General features: G+C 36.9%; 1 protein-coding gene across 13 annotated transcripts in view; it reads left to right on the top strand.

The window, feature by feature from the left end:
• The window catches only part of COP1 (COP1 E3 ubiquitin ligase), a 267302-nt gene that overhangs the window by 18068 nt on the left and 231845 nt on the right, over positions 1–17389 (top strand). For all 13 annotated transcript variants that reach the window (XM_033198878.1, XM_033198882.1, XM_033198877.1 and 10 more), the window contains exon 2: positions 11338–11397. In XM_033198878.1, the coding sequence (XP_033054769.1) occupies positions 11338–11397 (60 nt within the window). The remainder of the gene's footprint in view (positions 1–11337; positions 11398–17389) is intronic.

Genomic DNA, 17389 nt, shown 5'->3' with positions numbered 1-17389 from the left:
CTGGCTGGCCTTAAGATTTTTTCCTTCATTTCAACTTTGGTGAATCTGGCAATTATGTGTCTTGGAGTTGCTCTTCTGGAGGAGTATCTTTGTGGCGTTCTCTGTATTTTCCGAATTTGAATGTTGGCCTGCCCTACTAGGTTGGGGAAGTTCTCCTGGATGATATCCTGAAGAGTGTTTTCCAACTTGGTTCCATTTTCCCCCTCACTTTCAGGCACACCAATCAGACGTAGATTTGGTCTTTTTACATAATCCCATACTTCTTGCAGGCTTTGTTCATTTCTTTTTCTTCTTTTTTCTTTTGGTTTCTCTTCTCGCTTCATTTCATTCATTTGATCCTCAATCGCTGATACTCTTTCTTCCAGTTGATCGAGTCGGTTACTGAAGCTTGTGCATTTGTCACGTATTTCTCGTGTCATGGTTTTCATCTCTGTCATTTCGTTTATGATCTTCTCTGCATTAATTAGTCTAGCTCTCAATTCTTCCACTTTTCTTTCAAGATTTTTAGTTTCTTTGCGCTGGGTATGTAATTCCTCCTTTAGCTCTGAGAAGTTTGATGGACTGAAGCCTTCTTCTCTCATCTCGTCAAAGTCATTCTCTGACCAGCTTTGATCCGTTGCTGGCGATGGGCTGTGCTCCTTTGCAGGGGGAGATGCGCTCTTATTTTTTGAATTTCCAGCTTTTCTGCCCTGCTTCTTCCCCATCTTTGTGGTTTTATCTGTCTCTGGTCTTTGATGATGGTGACGTACTGATGGGGTTTTGGTATAGGTGTCCTTCCTGTTTGATAGTTTTCCGTCTGACAGTCAGAAGGACTGTCTGTTGGTCTGTTGGAGATTGCTTGAGGTCCACTCCAGACCCTGTTTGCCTGGGTATCAGCAGCAGAGGTTGCCGAAGATAGAATATTGCTGAACAGCGAGTGTACCTGTCTGATTCTTTCTTTGGAAGTTTCCTCTCAGGGGTGACTCCACCCGGTGAGGTGTGGGGTGTCAGACTGCCCCCAGTGGGCGATGTCTCCCAGCTAGGCTACTCAGGGGTCAGGGACCCACCTGAGCAGGCAGTCTGTCCGTTCTCAGATCTCAACCTCCGCGTTAGGAGATCCACGGCTCTCCCCAAAGCTGTCAGACAGAGTTGTTCGCGTCTGCACCGGCCCCCGCTCTTTCCCCTATTGGACTGCAGCTGTGCGCTGTCTGCAGAGGTAGAGTCTACAGAGACAGGCAGGCTTCCTTGAGCTGCTGTGAGCTCCACCCAGTTCGAGCTTCCCAGCGGCTTTGTTTACCTACTTAAGCCTCAGCAATGGCGGGCGCCCCTCCCCCAGCCTCGCTGCTGCCTTGCAGATGGATCACCGCAGACTGCTGTGTTAGCAGTGAGGGAGGCTCCGTGGGCGTGGGACCCTCGCGGCCAGGTGTGGGATATATTCTCCTGGTGTGCCTGTTTCCTTAAAGCGCAGTATTGGGGTGGGAGTTACCCGATTTTCCAGGTGTGTGTCTCAGTTCCCCTGGCTAGGAAAACGGATTTCCTTCCCCCTTGCGCTTCCAGGTGAGGCGATGCCTCGCCCTGCTTCAGCTCTCGCTGGTCAGGCTGCAGCAGCTGACCAGCACCGATTGTCCGGCACTCCCTAGAGAGATGACCCCAGTACCTCAGTTGAAAATGCAGAAATCACCGGTCTTCTGTGTCGCTCGCGCTGGGAGTTGGAGACTGGAGCTGTTCCTATTCGGCCATCTTGCTCCGCCCCCCTGTTTACATTTTAACATAATTATGATGTGCTTGGTTTTGTGTGTACTGTCTTGTTTGCTCTTTGTTTTCTATTTGTCTCTTCTATTTCGTTTTTCTTTTTTTCTTGCTTTCTTGTTTTTGGGATTAATTGGATATTTTTAAGATTGCCGTTTTATTTCCACTATTTGCTTATTAATGATTCTGTGTATTTGGTGGGGGGAAGTGGTTGCTCTGAGGTTTACAATACTCATTTTTAAACTTTTCATGTTCTACCTTCAAATAATATTATTTCATATACAATGTAAAAATTTTGCAATAGTATATTTCCATTCTATAGGATCCATTCTGCTACTTATTCCCTTGTTGTCAGAAGTGTTAGTTCTCTATTCCTTTTGTTTAAAAAAGTGAGGTAAAATTCACACAACCCTGAAATGCACCGTTTTAAAGTGTACAGTTGTGTTTTTAGTACAGTTGGCAGTGTTTCAAAACCATAACCACTACTTTCAGAACATTTTTATCAGCCCCTAAAGAAACTCTGTACCCGTTAAGCAGTCACTTTCCTTTTCCTGTTACCTTAGCAATCACTAATTTACTTTCTGTCTTTATGGATTTACCTATTCTAGACACTTCATATAAATGTAATTGTCTAATATATGGTCTTTTGTATCATATGTCTTTCATTTAACGTGTTTCTGAGGCTCATCCATGTTGTAACATGTATCAGCACTTCATTCTTTTTTATGGTTGAGTAATATTCCATTACGTGGGAGTATTATTAAATAACATTTGGGCTGTTTCCACTTTTTGTCTGTTATGAATAATGTTCCTGTGAACATTTGTGTATGAGTTTTTGTTTGAACATATGTTTTCTAGTCTCTGGGGCATTTACCCACAGTATAATTGCTAGGTGATATGTAATTGTATTTTACTTTCTGAGTAACTGCCAAACAGTTTTCTATAGTGGCTGCATTACTTTTTTTTTCCTACTAGCAATGTATAAGGGTTCTAATTTCTCTACATCTTGTCAACACATTATTTTCCTTTTTGATAATAGCCAACCTAATGGGTGTGAAGTGGTTATTCATTGTGGTTTTGATTTGCATTCCTCTTTTCACTAGTGAGGTTAACCATCTTTTCAAGTGCTTGTTGGCCATTCATGTATTACTCTTCAAAGGTTGTGTTTTCATCTTTAATAATTAACTTGGGTCAGACATAAGTATGTTTTTTGGTAGCCAAAGGGAAGTTAAGGGAAAGTTGTCATCCAGATTTTCACTGTTTGAATCCATTTCGTGTAGTGGTATATGCAATATACAGTGTTCAGAGCTTTTTTTTTCAAGAGCAGAAGACTAGTTTAATTGGTACTATCTTTTGAATTCAGCACTGTATTTGTGAAATAAAACTTGACTACTGAAACAACGTTTTTAAAAAGTTGATCTTAAAAATCAAGTTAGGGATACAAGGAACACATCTTCTGTGCATTTTGGAGATTTCTTTCACCCCTGAATAATGGGATGGGGATACTATCTAATGAAATGTATTACACATGGTACCCTGTTCATATTTTCTTATATTGTAATAGAAATTTCTGTTTTTATAGCTCCTCCTATGTAGGCATCTGTTTTTCTTCTGTGTGAACTTGGTATCTTCCCCAATTGATTGGCCTGTGATTGGGTACTCTTCTGAAGTGTGACCAAAGCATAGCAATTACATCTTACTGGAATTGGCTTGAAAGATATTTTGGCCAATTATATTTTGTGTTTTAGAAATTGGAAATAAAATGAGAAACACCTGAGTTGGCCTAAAGTTCTTGGTGTAGTGTTGGTGCTGAAGGGGCTATATGTTGTAAGCTGGTAGTCTTGAGAAGCAGAAAAATATTAGTCATGTTAATGGTAGAGCACTAGTGAAGATCTGTGTCTGTGTTTGAGGCCTGGTACTGTTGTTACTTGCGGTTTACTATGAGAGGAATCTCCTGATTGTTTCATCTGTACCTAACTTGTGACTACAAGACGAATTACATCTTCTGTAACTGTAAACCTTTGGTGGTAATTAGAACCGATTCTGTGTTTGGGCAGGAGCCTTGGGAGTGTGTGAATGGAATAAAGTCCAGGAAGAGATTAAGAACGTATTGGGGTATGAGGAATCAGCAGAGATACTTCTTGGCCATAAGTAGCTCCCTGATTCAATCTTACTGTTCTGTTACGGATACCAGAAATTGGCTCACTTGCATTATCTTTTCATGCCTATTACTTGTATTAATCATGGTGTCTTTTCTTTCCTAGTCCATTGTGGTCTTATCCTTTTCTAAGGTCTGACCCTGAAGCTAGCACAAGTTATTTAGAATCCTTATTTAAAAAAGTATTTTATTGTTAAATTACAGAGTCTTAACATGATTGCCGCTATGCTATTCTTTTGCTTCCTTACCTCTCTTCTTCTTCATGGAGCCTGCGACTTAAGGCAGTGTTAAACACAGGTCTTGATGGAGACAGATTAGGGAGGAATCACTTTACAAACTATCAAATAAGTTTTATCTCTGCTTTTGAAAAAATGGAGGTTTAAGTTTTTTAAGGCTTTTTATCACAGCAGATGGAACTGGGAAAGAGTGAGATGATGGGACATAGACTGGAACTTAACTACTGCCTGTGAAATTTGGTTCAGAGGATCTAGTGTTATCATTATAGGTATAAAGAAGAGTTTGAGATTTTTTTTTTTTCCTTTTTACTTATTTTTGTTTCTTTCAGTCCTGAATATACTTGGGGCTGATTGAATTTGGATGCTGCTTTTGAAGGAAGTAAAGGAAAAATTAAGGAATTAAAGGGAAAAGAGGAAGCTAGAGAAATTTCAAGTTTTGAAAATTTTGTGAGGAAGGAAGAAACATTACCATGGTCCTTTTGCCGGGTGTCTTTCATTTTTGAAGTTGTATATAAATTTGAGTGTATTTAAAATAATTTTTCCAAGGTCTTCTATGTGCTGATAGCTGTGGTTTTGATTTTCATAATCACAAGGATGCATATTATTATTATTTACTTTTCTGAGATTATAGCAAGATAGAAAGAACACTGGGCTTGTAATTTAAGACCTTGAGATTTAACTTTGAACAAATAATTTATTGTTTTGGAGTCTGTTTTTTCATGTATAAATTGGGATATAGTAATATTCCATAAAATTATGAGGTTTAGATTATATAATGTATGTAAAAAGGCATTATAAATTATAAAATCTCAAAGAATCAGGTGGTTATTTGCTAGAGTTTGGCATTTGGTATCAAAATACAAAAGTGTTTCTGTGGCCGTGTTTATGTAAGATGTAACTACTGCTTGTTTTCCTGAATGACTAGATTATGCCTGGCTCTGATTATTTTGGTAGTATTATTATTATTTTTTAGTATTTAACCTTTGAAAGATTGAACTTTTTTTTTTTAGTTGGAGCTAGTACTATGAGACAGTTGACACATTTTATGAAAGCAAAATGGAGTTAGCATTTGTACCAAAATATACATGTATTGAACTATGTACATGTTAGTTTGTTGGACAGTTCTAGTACTTATTAAATTCACTTAATAAGTTTGGATGCTGCTTTTGAAGGAAATAATGCATATAAAATGGAATCACAAATAGACCACTGATTAACAATGTTACTTGGGCCTGATTGTAATATGACCCTTGATTAACTGAGATAATATGTCGTATAAATGCATATTAGGTACGTGAAATAATTTTCTGTATCTGGATCTGTTCTGCATTTTTTTTTTAATGTCCCAAGTGACATACATTATCTTTTGGCAAGCTTCATGTTGTGCGGTATATCTGTCCTTCTGGCAATTGGTATAAAAATTTCTTCTTCATAGCATTCAATTGCTTGAAGAAGACGATTTTAATGAACAGCGACAAGAGATAAAAGTTAAAAATAATCTCTACTAATACAAGTTGAGTGTCCCTAATCCAAAAATCTGAAATTTGAAATGCTCCAAAATCTGAACCTTTTTGAGTGCCAACATGACTCGCAAAGAAAATGCTTATTGGGGCATTTTGGATTTTAAATTTTTAGATGAGGGATGCTGAACCAGTAAGAATATAAATGCAAATATTTCAAAATGCGAACAGATCCGAATCTGAAACACTTCTGGTCTCAGCCATTTTGGATGACGGATATTCACCCTCCAGTAGTTTGAACGATACTCAGTTTTTTGTTATATTTAAAGTTTTGTGGTGGGAGTTGTAAAGTCAGATGCCTACAATAGCCATTTTTTTTTTTTCCCTCTGAAATCATTATCCATTATGCGTATTTACTTTTGTGTTCCTTTCTTTTTCATTCTAATTCTTTCCTGATTTTTTTTTAACCTCCCTTTTAAAGTAATTCTTTCTTTGGAACAAAAGTTTCCTAAAGTTTTCTAATTGAGAATTTTTTCTTTTAGTGTTTTAATTATTGTTGTATTTATTTTTTTCAGTCTGTTTTGAAATATTAGATTATGATTGTCATTTGTTTTAGTCATATTTTTCTGGCTTTCATTGTTTCTCGGGACAGTATTTTCTTTTTGTCCATTGGGAACCTTTGTTTCTCATTTTTTAGTGATGAAAGATAAATGTGTTTTGAATTTATGTTCATCATTACTATTTTTAGAGATCTTTATTTCTTTGTGTGCATCCTAGTTTCTGTCTGTCTTCATATTCCTTCTGCTTGCAGGATTTACGTTAATGTATCTTGTAGTACAGGTCTGTGGGCAGTGAATTCTCTTAAATTTGTGTTTGTTTGAAAATGAGTTTATTTGCCTTCATTTTGAAAGTTTTTTTCGAGTATAAAATTCTGAGTTGAAAGTTTTTTCTTTTAGTATTTTAAAGAAGTATTTTTGTTTCTCACTAAACAATGAGAAACTAAGAGTTCCCAACGGAAAAAGAAACGTAATACAGTCCCTAGAAACAATGAAAGCAAGCCAGAAAAATATGACCAAAACAAATGACAATTATAATCTAATATTTCAAAATGAACTGAAATAAATAAATGCAATGACAATAATAAAATAACTGAAAGAAAAAATTCTCAATTAGACAGTGCCTGCTACATTGTCTTTTGGCTAGTATGGTTTCTGATGAGAAGTCTGTTTCTGTTTTTATCTTTATTCCTCTGTATGTAATGTGTCTTTCTTGGGCTGCCTTCAAGGTTTTCTTTTTTATTTTTGGTTTTAGCAGTTTAAGTGCATTGTATGTGTTAGGGATATTTTCTTATTTTTGAAATCCCTATTTAGGGGTTTCTGAGTTTCTTAGATCTGTGGTTTGATGTCTTGTGTTATTTTAAAAATGATTTCAGTTACTATCTGTACATTTTTTTCCCTAACTCTTTCTCTGCCGTCTATGACTTCAATTACATGTATGTTAGAACATTTCACATATGTCACAGCTCTGGGATGCTCTGTTCTCTCTCTCTCTCTCTGTGTGTGTGTGTGTGTGTGTGTGTGTGTGTGTGTATGTGTGTGTATCTATGTCTCTCACTTAGGCTGGAATGCAGTGGCCTGAGGAGAGGAAGAGAGAGGGGCAATAGCAGGTTAGTGGAGGAGTAAGAACACAATGAGGTTTGCCATCTAATGTGGGTGCAATTTGTGGCTCCCCAAAACAGTTACAGTAGTAACATCAAAGACCACTGATCGCAGATAATTATACAGGTATAATAATAAAGAAAAGTTTGAAATATTGTGAGAATTACCAAAATGTGACACAGAGATATGAAGTGAGCACATGGTGTTGAAAAAGTGAGCTGCCAACAGACTCGCTGAGCACAGGGTTGCCCATCCTCCTTAAATGCTTTTGATTGACAGTGTTACAGGGGTCCTGAATGGATTGTTTTTCTAAGTGTTTTTCTAAGTTCGAAATGGGTAAGTTTTTCCCTTAACCTGCTGTTGGTGTATTCTTATTCTTCAAAATTGGAAAGAATTAATGGTATTTCATTAGGATCTCCTCTTCATTTCTGTAGTTTCTGAGATTTTTCATCCCTTTCTTGGGAAGGGGAGTAATTGGCCAACCCTTCTTCTTGTATTCTGTTCTACTTATATTTGATAGGAATTCTTTAAAGTTTTTGGCTTGGGTGGATAGTACCCATCCTAAGTATTGTAGTCTGTGCAGGCTGCTATAACAAAATGCCATAAAATAGGCAACTTAAAAACAGCAGAACTTTATTTATCATGTTTGTGGAGGCTGGGAAATTCAGATGAAGGCATGGGGAGGTTTTTATGTCTGGTAAGGGCTAGACTCCTGATCCACAGACAATGCCTGCTCTCTGAATCTGCCTGATGTCATGGAGGAAGAGGGGATAAAATTACTTTAGACCTCTTTTGTAAGGGCACTAATCCCATTCATGAGAGTTCTGCCCTCATGACCTAAAAATCTCCCAAAGGCCTATGTTTTAACATCATCTTGAGGGTTAAGATTTCAACATATGAAATTTGGGGGGACACAAATATCAGACCATAGCACTAGGCCTATTACTGATGTATATTTTCCTGTATTTTCTCTTTTTGGTGTATTCTGCCACTTACTGAATGTTGTGTGCCAGGCATGGTATTGAGCACCTCATAGATATCTTGTTAATCTGTGTAGTGATTCTACGATGTAAATATCATCCCTGTTATACAAATAAGGAATTACAATTAGCGAGATTAAACTACTTGCTCAAAGTCACAAAACTGTAGATGGCATAGCTAGGATTAATTTCACTTTTCTTGAAAGCTGTGGCCTTGAACTGCGGTTAAAAAGCCAGTATTTCAGCCAGGAATAGTGGTTCATGCCTATAATCCCAACACTTTGGGAGGCCAAAGTGGGAGAATTGCTCTAGCCCAGGAGTTTGAGAGCAGCCTGAGCAACATAAGGAGATCCTGTGTCTACTGTATATATATATATATATATATAAACACATATATACATATATAATGTGTATATAATATACACACATATACATAGATAATGTGTATATATATACACACATATACATAGATAATGTGTATATAATATACACACATGTATACATATATAATGTGTATATAATATACACATATGTCAATACATATATATGAGCTATATGTGGTGGTATGCACCTGTTGTCCCAGCTACTTGAGAGGCTGAGGTAAGAGAGAAGTACTGAGCCCAAGAGGTCGAAGTGGCAGTGAGTCATGATCATGCCAATGCACTCCAGCCTGGGAGACAGAGTGAGACACTGTCTCAAAGAAAGAATGGAGACCTTTAGTTCACTAGTTATTTAGAATACATTTCTTAAAAACTATTGGCTTTAACTGATTTGATAGTAATTTTTAGGTACTGTAAGTTTTAGTATTAGTGGAACACATTATGTGACATGACACATACTATACTCCTGCTTTTTTTCTTTTTAAATAAACTAATAGATAATGGAGCTCTGTGCGAAGTAAACCTGTAGTCATTTCTTCCAGTTTTCAGCCCAGAAAGTTTCACTGATTTTTGTCTCATACCCAACATCTCTCAGCAAACTGTAGTTCTACCTTCAAAATATATCTAGAATCTGACCACTTCTCATCAGCCCAACTGCTACCACCCTAGTCCATTTCAGCACCGTTTCTCACTTGGATTATGATAGTTTCCATAACCATTTCTACACTTGGCTTCCCTTTAGTCTTCTTTTCAGCATAGCAGGTAGAATGATCTGGTTCATCACTGTATCAAATCATATCATTCCTCTTTTCCAAATCCACCAGTGAATTGCTGTTTTACTCAATTTAAAAGCCAAAGTCTTTAACACATTCCTCAGTTCTCTGAGGTGCCCTTTTTTTTTCTCTTTTCTTTTTGAGATAGGGTCTTGCTCTGTCACCTGGGCTGGAGTGCAGTGGCACAGTCTCTGTTCACTGCAGCTTCGCCTGCTGTGTTCAAGTGATCTTCCCACCTCAGCTTCCCGAGGAGCTGGGACTAACTAGAGTAGCTGGAGCTACAGGTGTGTGCTCCTATGCTTGCTATTTATTTTATTTTATTTTATTCTTTTGTAGAGATGAGGTCTCAGTATATTGCTCAGGCTGTGAGAGTGCCTTTTAAAAATTTGCATAGAGGTGTTGTGTGTCTTAGCAGTGACATACTTAAAGGATCCTCAAACATTAAAATACCCCTTTCTTAAAATGCTAACAATTAGGTATGTATTGTTTTCTATTAAACAGCTCCTGATACATTCAGTGAATTGATTGGTTTGTTCTTTTGCCCTTCCTCCTGCTCTGACCCCCAAATCTCAGTTTTCCTTCCTATGGGTCCCTTTATAGCCAGTGTGTCCTCTTATTATTGTGTTTATCATTATTGTATATATTGTATATATTTTCACATTGTGTTGTAATATCTATAATATATTTGAGTCTGCCATTAGACTTTACATTCCTGTATTCTAAAGCATAGTGTTTATGCCCAAGAAGTTTTTCTTGAAGGAGTGAGTGTATTTTCAGTTACAGTTTTAAGTGTCATTGTATCATCCGTAAGGATTTGGATTTGTATGCCAATAAGAGAAAACTTGATAAACGTTGACTTAAGCAAGTGAAGATTTACTTTCTCATGTAATGTGAAGTCTAGCGGAGGCAATCCAAAGCTGATGCAGCTGCTCAAGGATTTCATCCAGGAACCAGTATCCGCCTATCTTCCTAGCTTAAGGTTTTTATCTTCATGGTCAGAAGATGGCTGTTGTATCTCTGAACACTGCATCATAATTTTAGTAAGGAAGAAAAGGGAAGGATAAAAGGAAATGTCTTTTTACAAGGTTTTGCATTTTTGTTCTCATAGATGGTGGCCCCTTAGAAACTGATGCCTATATTTCATTGGCCAGATTGATGCCATATAGCCAATCCTAAGTACAGAAAAGGCTGGGATTTTGAGTATTCTGTTTTTTGTTCTTCATAGGAAAAAAGGGGAGAAGAGGATTATAGTTTGTATTTAAAGTATCAGAAAGCAATATAGAACAAGTGATTGAGAACATAGACCTGAATTTGAATTTTGACTTTGTTACTTCTTAGCTGTGTGACTTTAACAGCTCTCTGCTTCTGTTCCCTCATCTATAAACTGTGCCTAGTAATTGGTACCTATTTCACTTTGTTGTTGAAACTATTAAATTAGTTAATATATGTTGTGGGTTTAATGTGTATAGTTTGTTTTATTTAAATAGCTAATAAGTTGTTATGATTATTGTCATTACCTACAAGCATTGTTGAAACTGGAATTATAAATTTATCATCAAGGAATTGGCTTTGTTTGGGATAGGAAGAAAAGAGTATTTAGCAGGTGTGGGTAGGTGCTTTTGAGTGCAGGTGATGGTAGAAAACGATGGTAGAGCTTTCTTAAGGGCTCTGGTGACTACATTGTACTATTAAAAATTATGTGCCAAGTTAAAATATTGGAACCGTTTTGATTTACTCATTTAGTTCATTTTGAAGCACAGTTGCCCTTAGGGTCATCCTGATTATCATTTTACCAACAATCCCCTGAAGTTTAGTTCAGTAGAAATTTCATCTCTTATTGATAGAATGTTTGAAGACTTAGCTCTATATATTGAAATATGATTTCATTGGTATTGTTACTAGCCTTTTCCAGTTTGTAATCACTCTACTTTTAAAAAAATCAATTATTTTTCTTTTCTTTTTAGCCCCATCTGCTTTGATATGATTGAAGAAGCATACATGACAAAATGTGGCCACAGCTTTTGGTAAGACAATTCTACAGAGTAAAATAATCTTTTGATATTTTAAAACTTATCTGTAAATGTAGCCAATGAGAAGTTAAGTGTTTTAAACCAACTTTGATTATCTTACATATTTTTTTCTTGACATATGTCTTTGTAGATATGGCAGTTTAAGGCAGTTAACATAACAGCTGGTGCATAATTTCTGTCAAATGTTTAGATTTAGCATAGGCCTTACTGATGGATTTGAAAACTTCTGCATTTATTAATTGTTAATAAGAACTTTTCACTGCTGTTCTTAGTGATGCTGGGCAATCAGGACCAACCATGAAGCACTAGTTACTCACTTGTGGGGATAGGTTAGAGAACGCAGTAAAACAGGCTAAGAAGGTCATGAAAAAAAATAGAGGATTAAAAAGTTATGTGTTCTTTTCTTTAACACTTTGCTCAATATTAACTTTACATTATATCATGCCAGATTAACTCATATGTTAAACATTTTTTTAATTGTAAGGTTTACATACTATCGAATTTGTATTTTATATATATATTTTTTCTGGTTTCTTAGTCTTGGAGGAATTTATAATTTTAACCACAGTTATATGAACAGTGCAGTAGTGTTAAGTATGTTCATATTATTGTACAATTGATCTCTAGAACTTTTTGTGCAAAACTGAAACTTGGCACTCAGTAAACAACAATTCCCCATTTCCCCTTCCCCGTAGTCCCTGGCAGCCACCATTCTACTTTGTTTCTATGAATTTAATTATTCTAGATACCTCGAATAAGTAGAAGTATTTGTCTTTTTGTCACTAGCTTATTTCACTTAGCATAATGTCTTCAATGTTTATCAGTGTTGTAGCATGTGTCAGAATTTCTTTCCTTTGTAAGGCTGAATAATACTCCATTGTATATATATACTACATTTTATTTATTCATCTATCAGTAGACACTAGGGTTGCTTCTTCTACCTTTTGGCTATTATGAATGATGCTGCTGTGAACATGGGTGTACGAACATCTGTTTGGGACTCTGCTTTCAAGTCTTTTGGGTGTATACTCAGAAGTGGAATTGCTGTATCATGTGGTAATTTGGTTTTTAATTTTTTGAGAAACTACCATACTGTTTTCTATAGGAGCTGCACTATTTTATGTTCTCACCAATAGTGCTTAGGAGTTCTAGTTTCTCCACATCCTTGCCAACTCTTATTTTCTGTTGTTTTTTGATAGTAGACATCCTAATGGATGTGTAATCTGTGCATTTTAACTTATTTTTGCTTATTTTTAAGCCTATTCTGTTGGTATATTATTTTAGCCTTAGTATTCCTTGTGTTCTAATACTCCTTATATTCTAATTCATATTGAAATCAGGCCCATAATTTTATGCTGAAGTTGTATGTGATATCTAGCAGATTGATATTCCTTCATCATGAAGAGTATTGGTTATTAACACTAGTCTGTAAGATCTTTCGTTTCATCTGGAGCATGATGCTTTAGTGATAGGTGTATTCCCTCTGCTAGTCGCTTAAAAAGCTCTAAATACAAATCATTTTCTTAGCTTGTATTATCTATATTCTTATAAAATAAAGTATTAAAATGATAACAGCAATGTATATTCTTGCTTTAAAAAACAACTCATTGTACAGGAATATGTAATATAAAATATAGATGTCTACTTTTATCTAGTTTTTCTTGCCTACCTCCTCAGAGGTTATCATAGGTAAAAGGAATGATTAGGTATTCTTTCTGAATCCTTTTACTGTTTTTTTTTTTTTTTTTTTAGTCATCTTGCTTTCTTGAGTACTTTTTATTTTCTAGTATATCATTGACATTATTATGATTCACGAATCACTTTCTGCTCTGTATTGCCAATGAAGTTCTGGACATGTGGGTCTTGCTTTGGGGCTGATACAGGTATGGTCTTGGCCTTTTCAGGCCATTGTTCGGCAGTAGTGTTCTCTTTGGTCCATAAATTGACCTAGCATCTTAGCATTCCATAGGAAACTGAATTTTTTTTTTTCAGAGATTTGGATTTTGATGATTCTGAAAATTAGGTGATCTAGAGTAGGCTTTCTCAACCTTGTCACTGTTGACATATTAGACCAGATAATTCTTTGTTGTAGGTGACTGTACTGTGCTTTGTAGATTGTTTAGCAGTATACTTGACCCCTACCCAGTACCACCCTTGCCCATCTCTGCAGTTGTGACAACCAAAAATGTCTCTAGACATTGCAGATACCCCTTGGGGGACAAAATTTTCCTCCCTTGAGAAGTACTCATCTAGCGCTGAAAGAACAAGTCCTTGATATTGTTAGACTAGGATTCTACTTCTGGTTCTGAAGCTTACCTTTATCAAGTTACTCTCTGCTGCTGTTGCCCTCTTATTCTTCCTCATTCTCTTTTTACTCCTTCAGTTCCTTCTCTTTTTATAGATTTAAAAGTGTTGAAATATGAAATAGATTGTGAAGTGAGGTTTTTAATTTTCCTGAGTATCCTGTAACTTACGTATCCATTGTGGCATCTTTTTAAAAAGGCCCTGGATCAGTTCAGTGACCTTTTTTCACTATGTTGTGAAGTGGAATAAATTACAGATTGACCTTATAAGTGGACAGGCTGGGACTTTTCAATAAATTTATAATCTTCATATTGTCTTTAGGTCATTGTTGGAAAGCCCCATTGCTTTCTTAAATAGCTTTTCCTCCTTCTCTCAAAACAATTTAGGCTTAGATCCTTATAATACAATTTCATTTTTATGTTATACCCTGATGAGAACGTATTTTAAGATACCCACCAGGGAGCAGCTTTTAGTAGGATTAAGGCCATAATGTTGGCAGGAACTAATAAAACTGTAGGCTGTCAATTCCAACATCAGGCTTGCTATACTGTGATTTTTTTTTTTTTTTGCAGTTTTGTTTAAAGCAAAAGTTTATAATTGTTTACTCTTTCCTAACATGTGAGGGCTATGGAACTTCAGTCATCAACCGTAACCTCTTGTGTCAACTTTCTAGTAATATAAACTCTGGCTGGTAAGCTGAATTCAAGCAGTATACCACTGCAAAGCTCATCCAAATTATTATCATTAAATCAAATTGGACCACATAAAAATGTCTTTCCTAGTAACAAGTTGGAGACAATATAGCAGGAACTTCTTTCACTTTATTTATTCCCACTTGAGAACCTACTGTTACCTGTATCTGTAGCCTAAGTGAAATACAATGATATAATAAGAAATCTGACTTTTACATAATGTAGAGATAAAATTGGCTCTTTGTCTTTGCCCCTTTGCTGCCTCCAGCTTGTGCCCTGTACTGTATTTACTATTTTGTAGTAAATTTGTAAAAATAGTAAATCAAGCCCTGATTTACTATTTTACTTCATTACAAATTAGTTACAGTTAATGGAGTCCTTCAGCATAGTCGTCTCCCAACACGTAGGTGATCAAGCCTGAGTGTCAGATTGCATTTTGAGACTCTTGGCTAATCCATCATCTTGCACCATACTTTTGGTCTTTCTTTACATCTAGTTATTAGATGTAATGACTGGTCCTAATTTGTCCTGGCTGTTCTTGTTATAGTTTGTTCTTTTTTCTAGAATTTTCTGATTACTTGCAGTTTTTTATATCTACTCATCCTTGCTTACATAGATATAAAAAGATATTTATATTTGTTAGCAAGTATATACATAGTAGAAGAAACATAACTATATACATCTATAGAGAAATACACATTTTTTATTAGCAGATACATACTTAATAGAGGAAATAGGCACCCATTTATATCAGCAGAATTAAAATAATTATTTTTAAGAGTTGCAGTGTGAGTAGCCTGAAAATTTCTCAGGTGGACCTGAGATACATATTCCTTTTACCGCTTTATTATGCCTGTTGTTGAGCACTAATCTAAATACTTATCCTTCTCTTGGCATCCAAAGCTTTGTATACAGGCTGGTGATGGTCAAGTAGATTAGATGAATGAGAATGAATTAGTTACCGGGGAAAGAAATACTGAGAATTTCTAGTGGTGTTTTATATGACCCAGAAGACAGCAGACAAGACATAGACGTATGTTGCTTTCCTGGCTGTATCTATTCATTCATGCATTCAACATTTACTGAGTTTGAATACTTTTAACAGGATATTGCGCTAAACATTAAGGGTACAGAGGATAAAACAAATCCATGCATTTAATGATAAAATGGAAGAAGGGCTAATAGGCACATACAGAAATAAGTACAAGATAAGATAGTATCTATTTCTCAAATTAAGACAGGTCTCCTCTGGGGTGGTAGTGAAGTAGTAGATGCTCTAAGATACACTCGATGCATCTTGTTGTCACTTAAGTTGTATACAGTGGTATGTAATTTGATGTACTTTAATTTTACAATATAAATGGATTTGATCAAGTGCAGTACAGAAAAATCACTTGAACTATATTGTTACTGAGAACAGTTACTTCTAGCTATGCCCCCATTTTTTTCTTGTCTGTGAGAGATAGTGTTGTAAGCCTATTGATGTGGAATATTAGGATGGTAAAGAAAAGAGGAGTTTCTACTAGATTTTGGAATAATTTCTTGTATATTGACAAAAAATTTTTTTTCTGTGTTTTGAGACAGGGTGTTACTCTGTCACCAGGCTGGAGTGCAGTGGTGCAAACGTGGCTCACTGCAGCCTCGACCTCTTGGGCTCAAGCAGTCCTCCTGTTTCAACCTCCTGAGTAGCTGGGATCACGGGGACACACTGCCACCATGCATGGCTAATTTTTAAAATTTTTGTAGAGTTGGAGTTTCACCACATTGCCTGAGCTGGTTGCAAACTCCTGGGCTCAGGCAATCCTCCCGCCTCGGTCTCCCAAATTGCTGAGATTACAGGCATGAGCCACTGCACCCAGCCTAACAAACTCCTCTGTTACTTAAAAACTTAGCTTGTTCTTGTCATCTACACATTTTCTATTATTTATTCTTAAAGAAAAGTTATTTGCTAAAATCCATAATGTTCTCCTTCTACTTATCTGTCAACCCATCTCTTATCTTTGTTATTTAATTTTTTTTTTTTCTTGAGATGGAGTCTCACTTCGTCGCCCAGGATGGAGTGCAATGGTGTGATCTTGGCTCACTGCAACCTATGCCTCCCGGATTCAAGCAGTTCTCCTGCCTCGGCCTACTGAGTGGCTGGGACTACAGGCGTGCACGAACATGCCCTGCTAATTCTTGTATTTTTAGTAGAGATGGGGGTTTCACCATGTTGCCCAGGCTGGTCTCAAACTCCTGACCTCAAGTGATCTGCCCACCTTGACCTCCCAAAGTGCTGGGATTACAGGCGTGAGCCACTGCACCCGGTCTTGACTTTTAAAAATTTTAAAAAAAAGTTTTTTTTTTTTTTTTTTTTGAGACAGAGTCTCGCACTGTCACCCAGGCTGGAGTGCAGGGACGCAATTCAGCTCACTGTAACCTCGGCCTGCCAGGTTCAAGTGATTCCCCTGCCTTAACCTCCTGAGTAGCTGGGATTACAGGCGGCTGCCACCATGCCCAGCTATTTTTTGTGTTTTTAGTAGAGAAGAGTTTCACCATGTTGACCAGACTGGTCTCGAACTCCTGACCTCAAGTGATCTGCCCACCTTGGCCTCCCAAAGTGCTTGGATTACTGGCGTTAGCAGATTTACCCAGCCTGGCATGTCTCTTACCTTTTTTTTTTTTTTTTTTGACGGGTGTGGAGACAGAGTTTTGCTCTTTTGCCCAGGCTGGAGTGCAGTGGTGTGATCTCAGTTCATTGTAAGCGCTGCCTCCCAGGTTCAAGTGATTCTGCTGCCTCAGCCTCCCGAGTAGCTGGAATTACAGGTGCCTGCCACCATGCCCAGCTAATTTTTTGTATGTTTAGTAGAGATGGGGTTTCGCCATGTTGGGCAGGCTGGTCTCGAACTCCTGAACTCAGGTGATCTGCCTGCCTTGGCCTCCCATAGTGCTGGACTTACAGGTATGAGCCACTGCTCCCAGCTGTCTCTTATCTTTAATTACCTTTCAGA

This window comes from Trachypithecus francoisi, unplaced genomic scaffold, assembly GCF_009764315.1.
Source record: "Trachypithecus francoisi isolate TF-2019V2 unplaced genomic scaffold, Tfra_2.0 Lachesis_group5, whole genome shotgun sequence".
Taxonomy (NCBI): domain Eukaryota; kingdom Metazoa; phylum Chordata; class Mammalia; order Primates; family Cercopithecidae; genus Trachypithecus; species Trachypithecus francoisi.
Note: the sequence above shows the minus strand (reverse complement) of the source record. Positions and strands in the feature narration are given on the sequence as shown.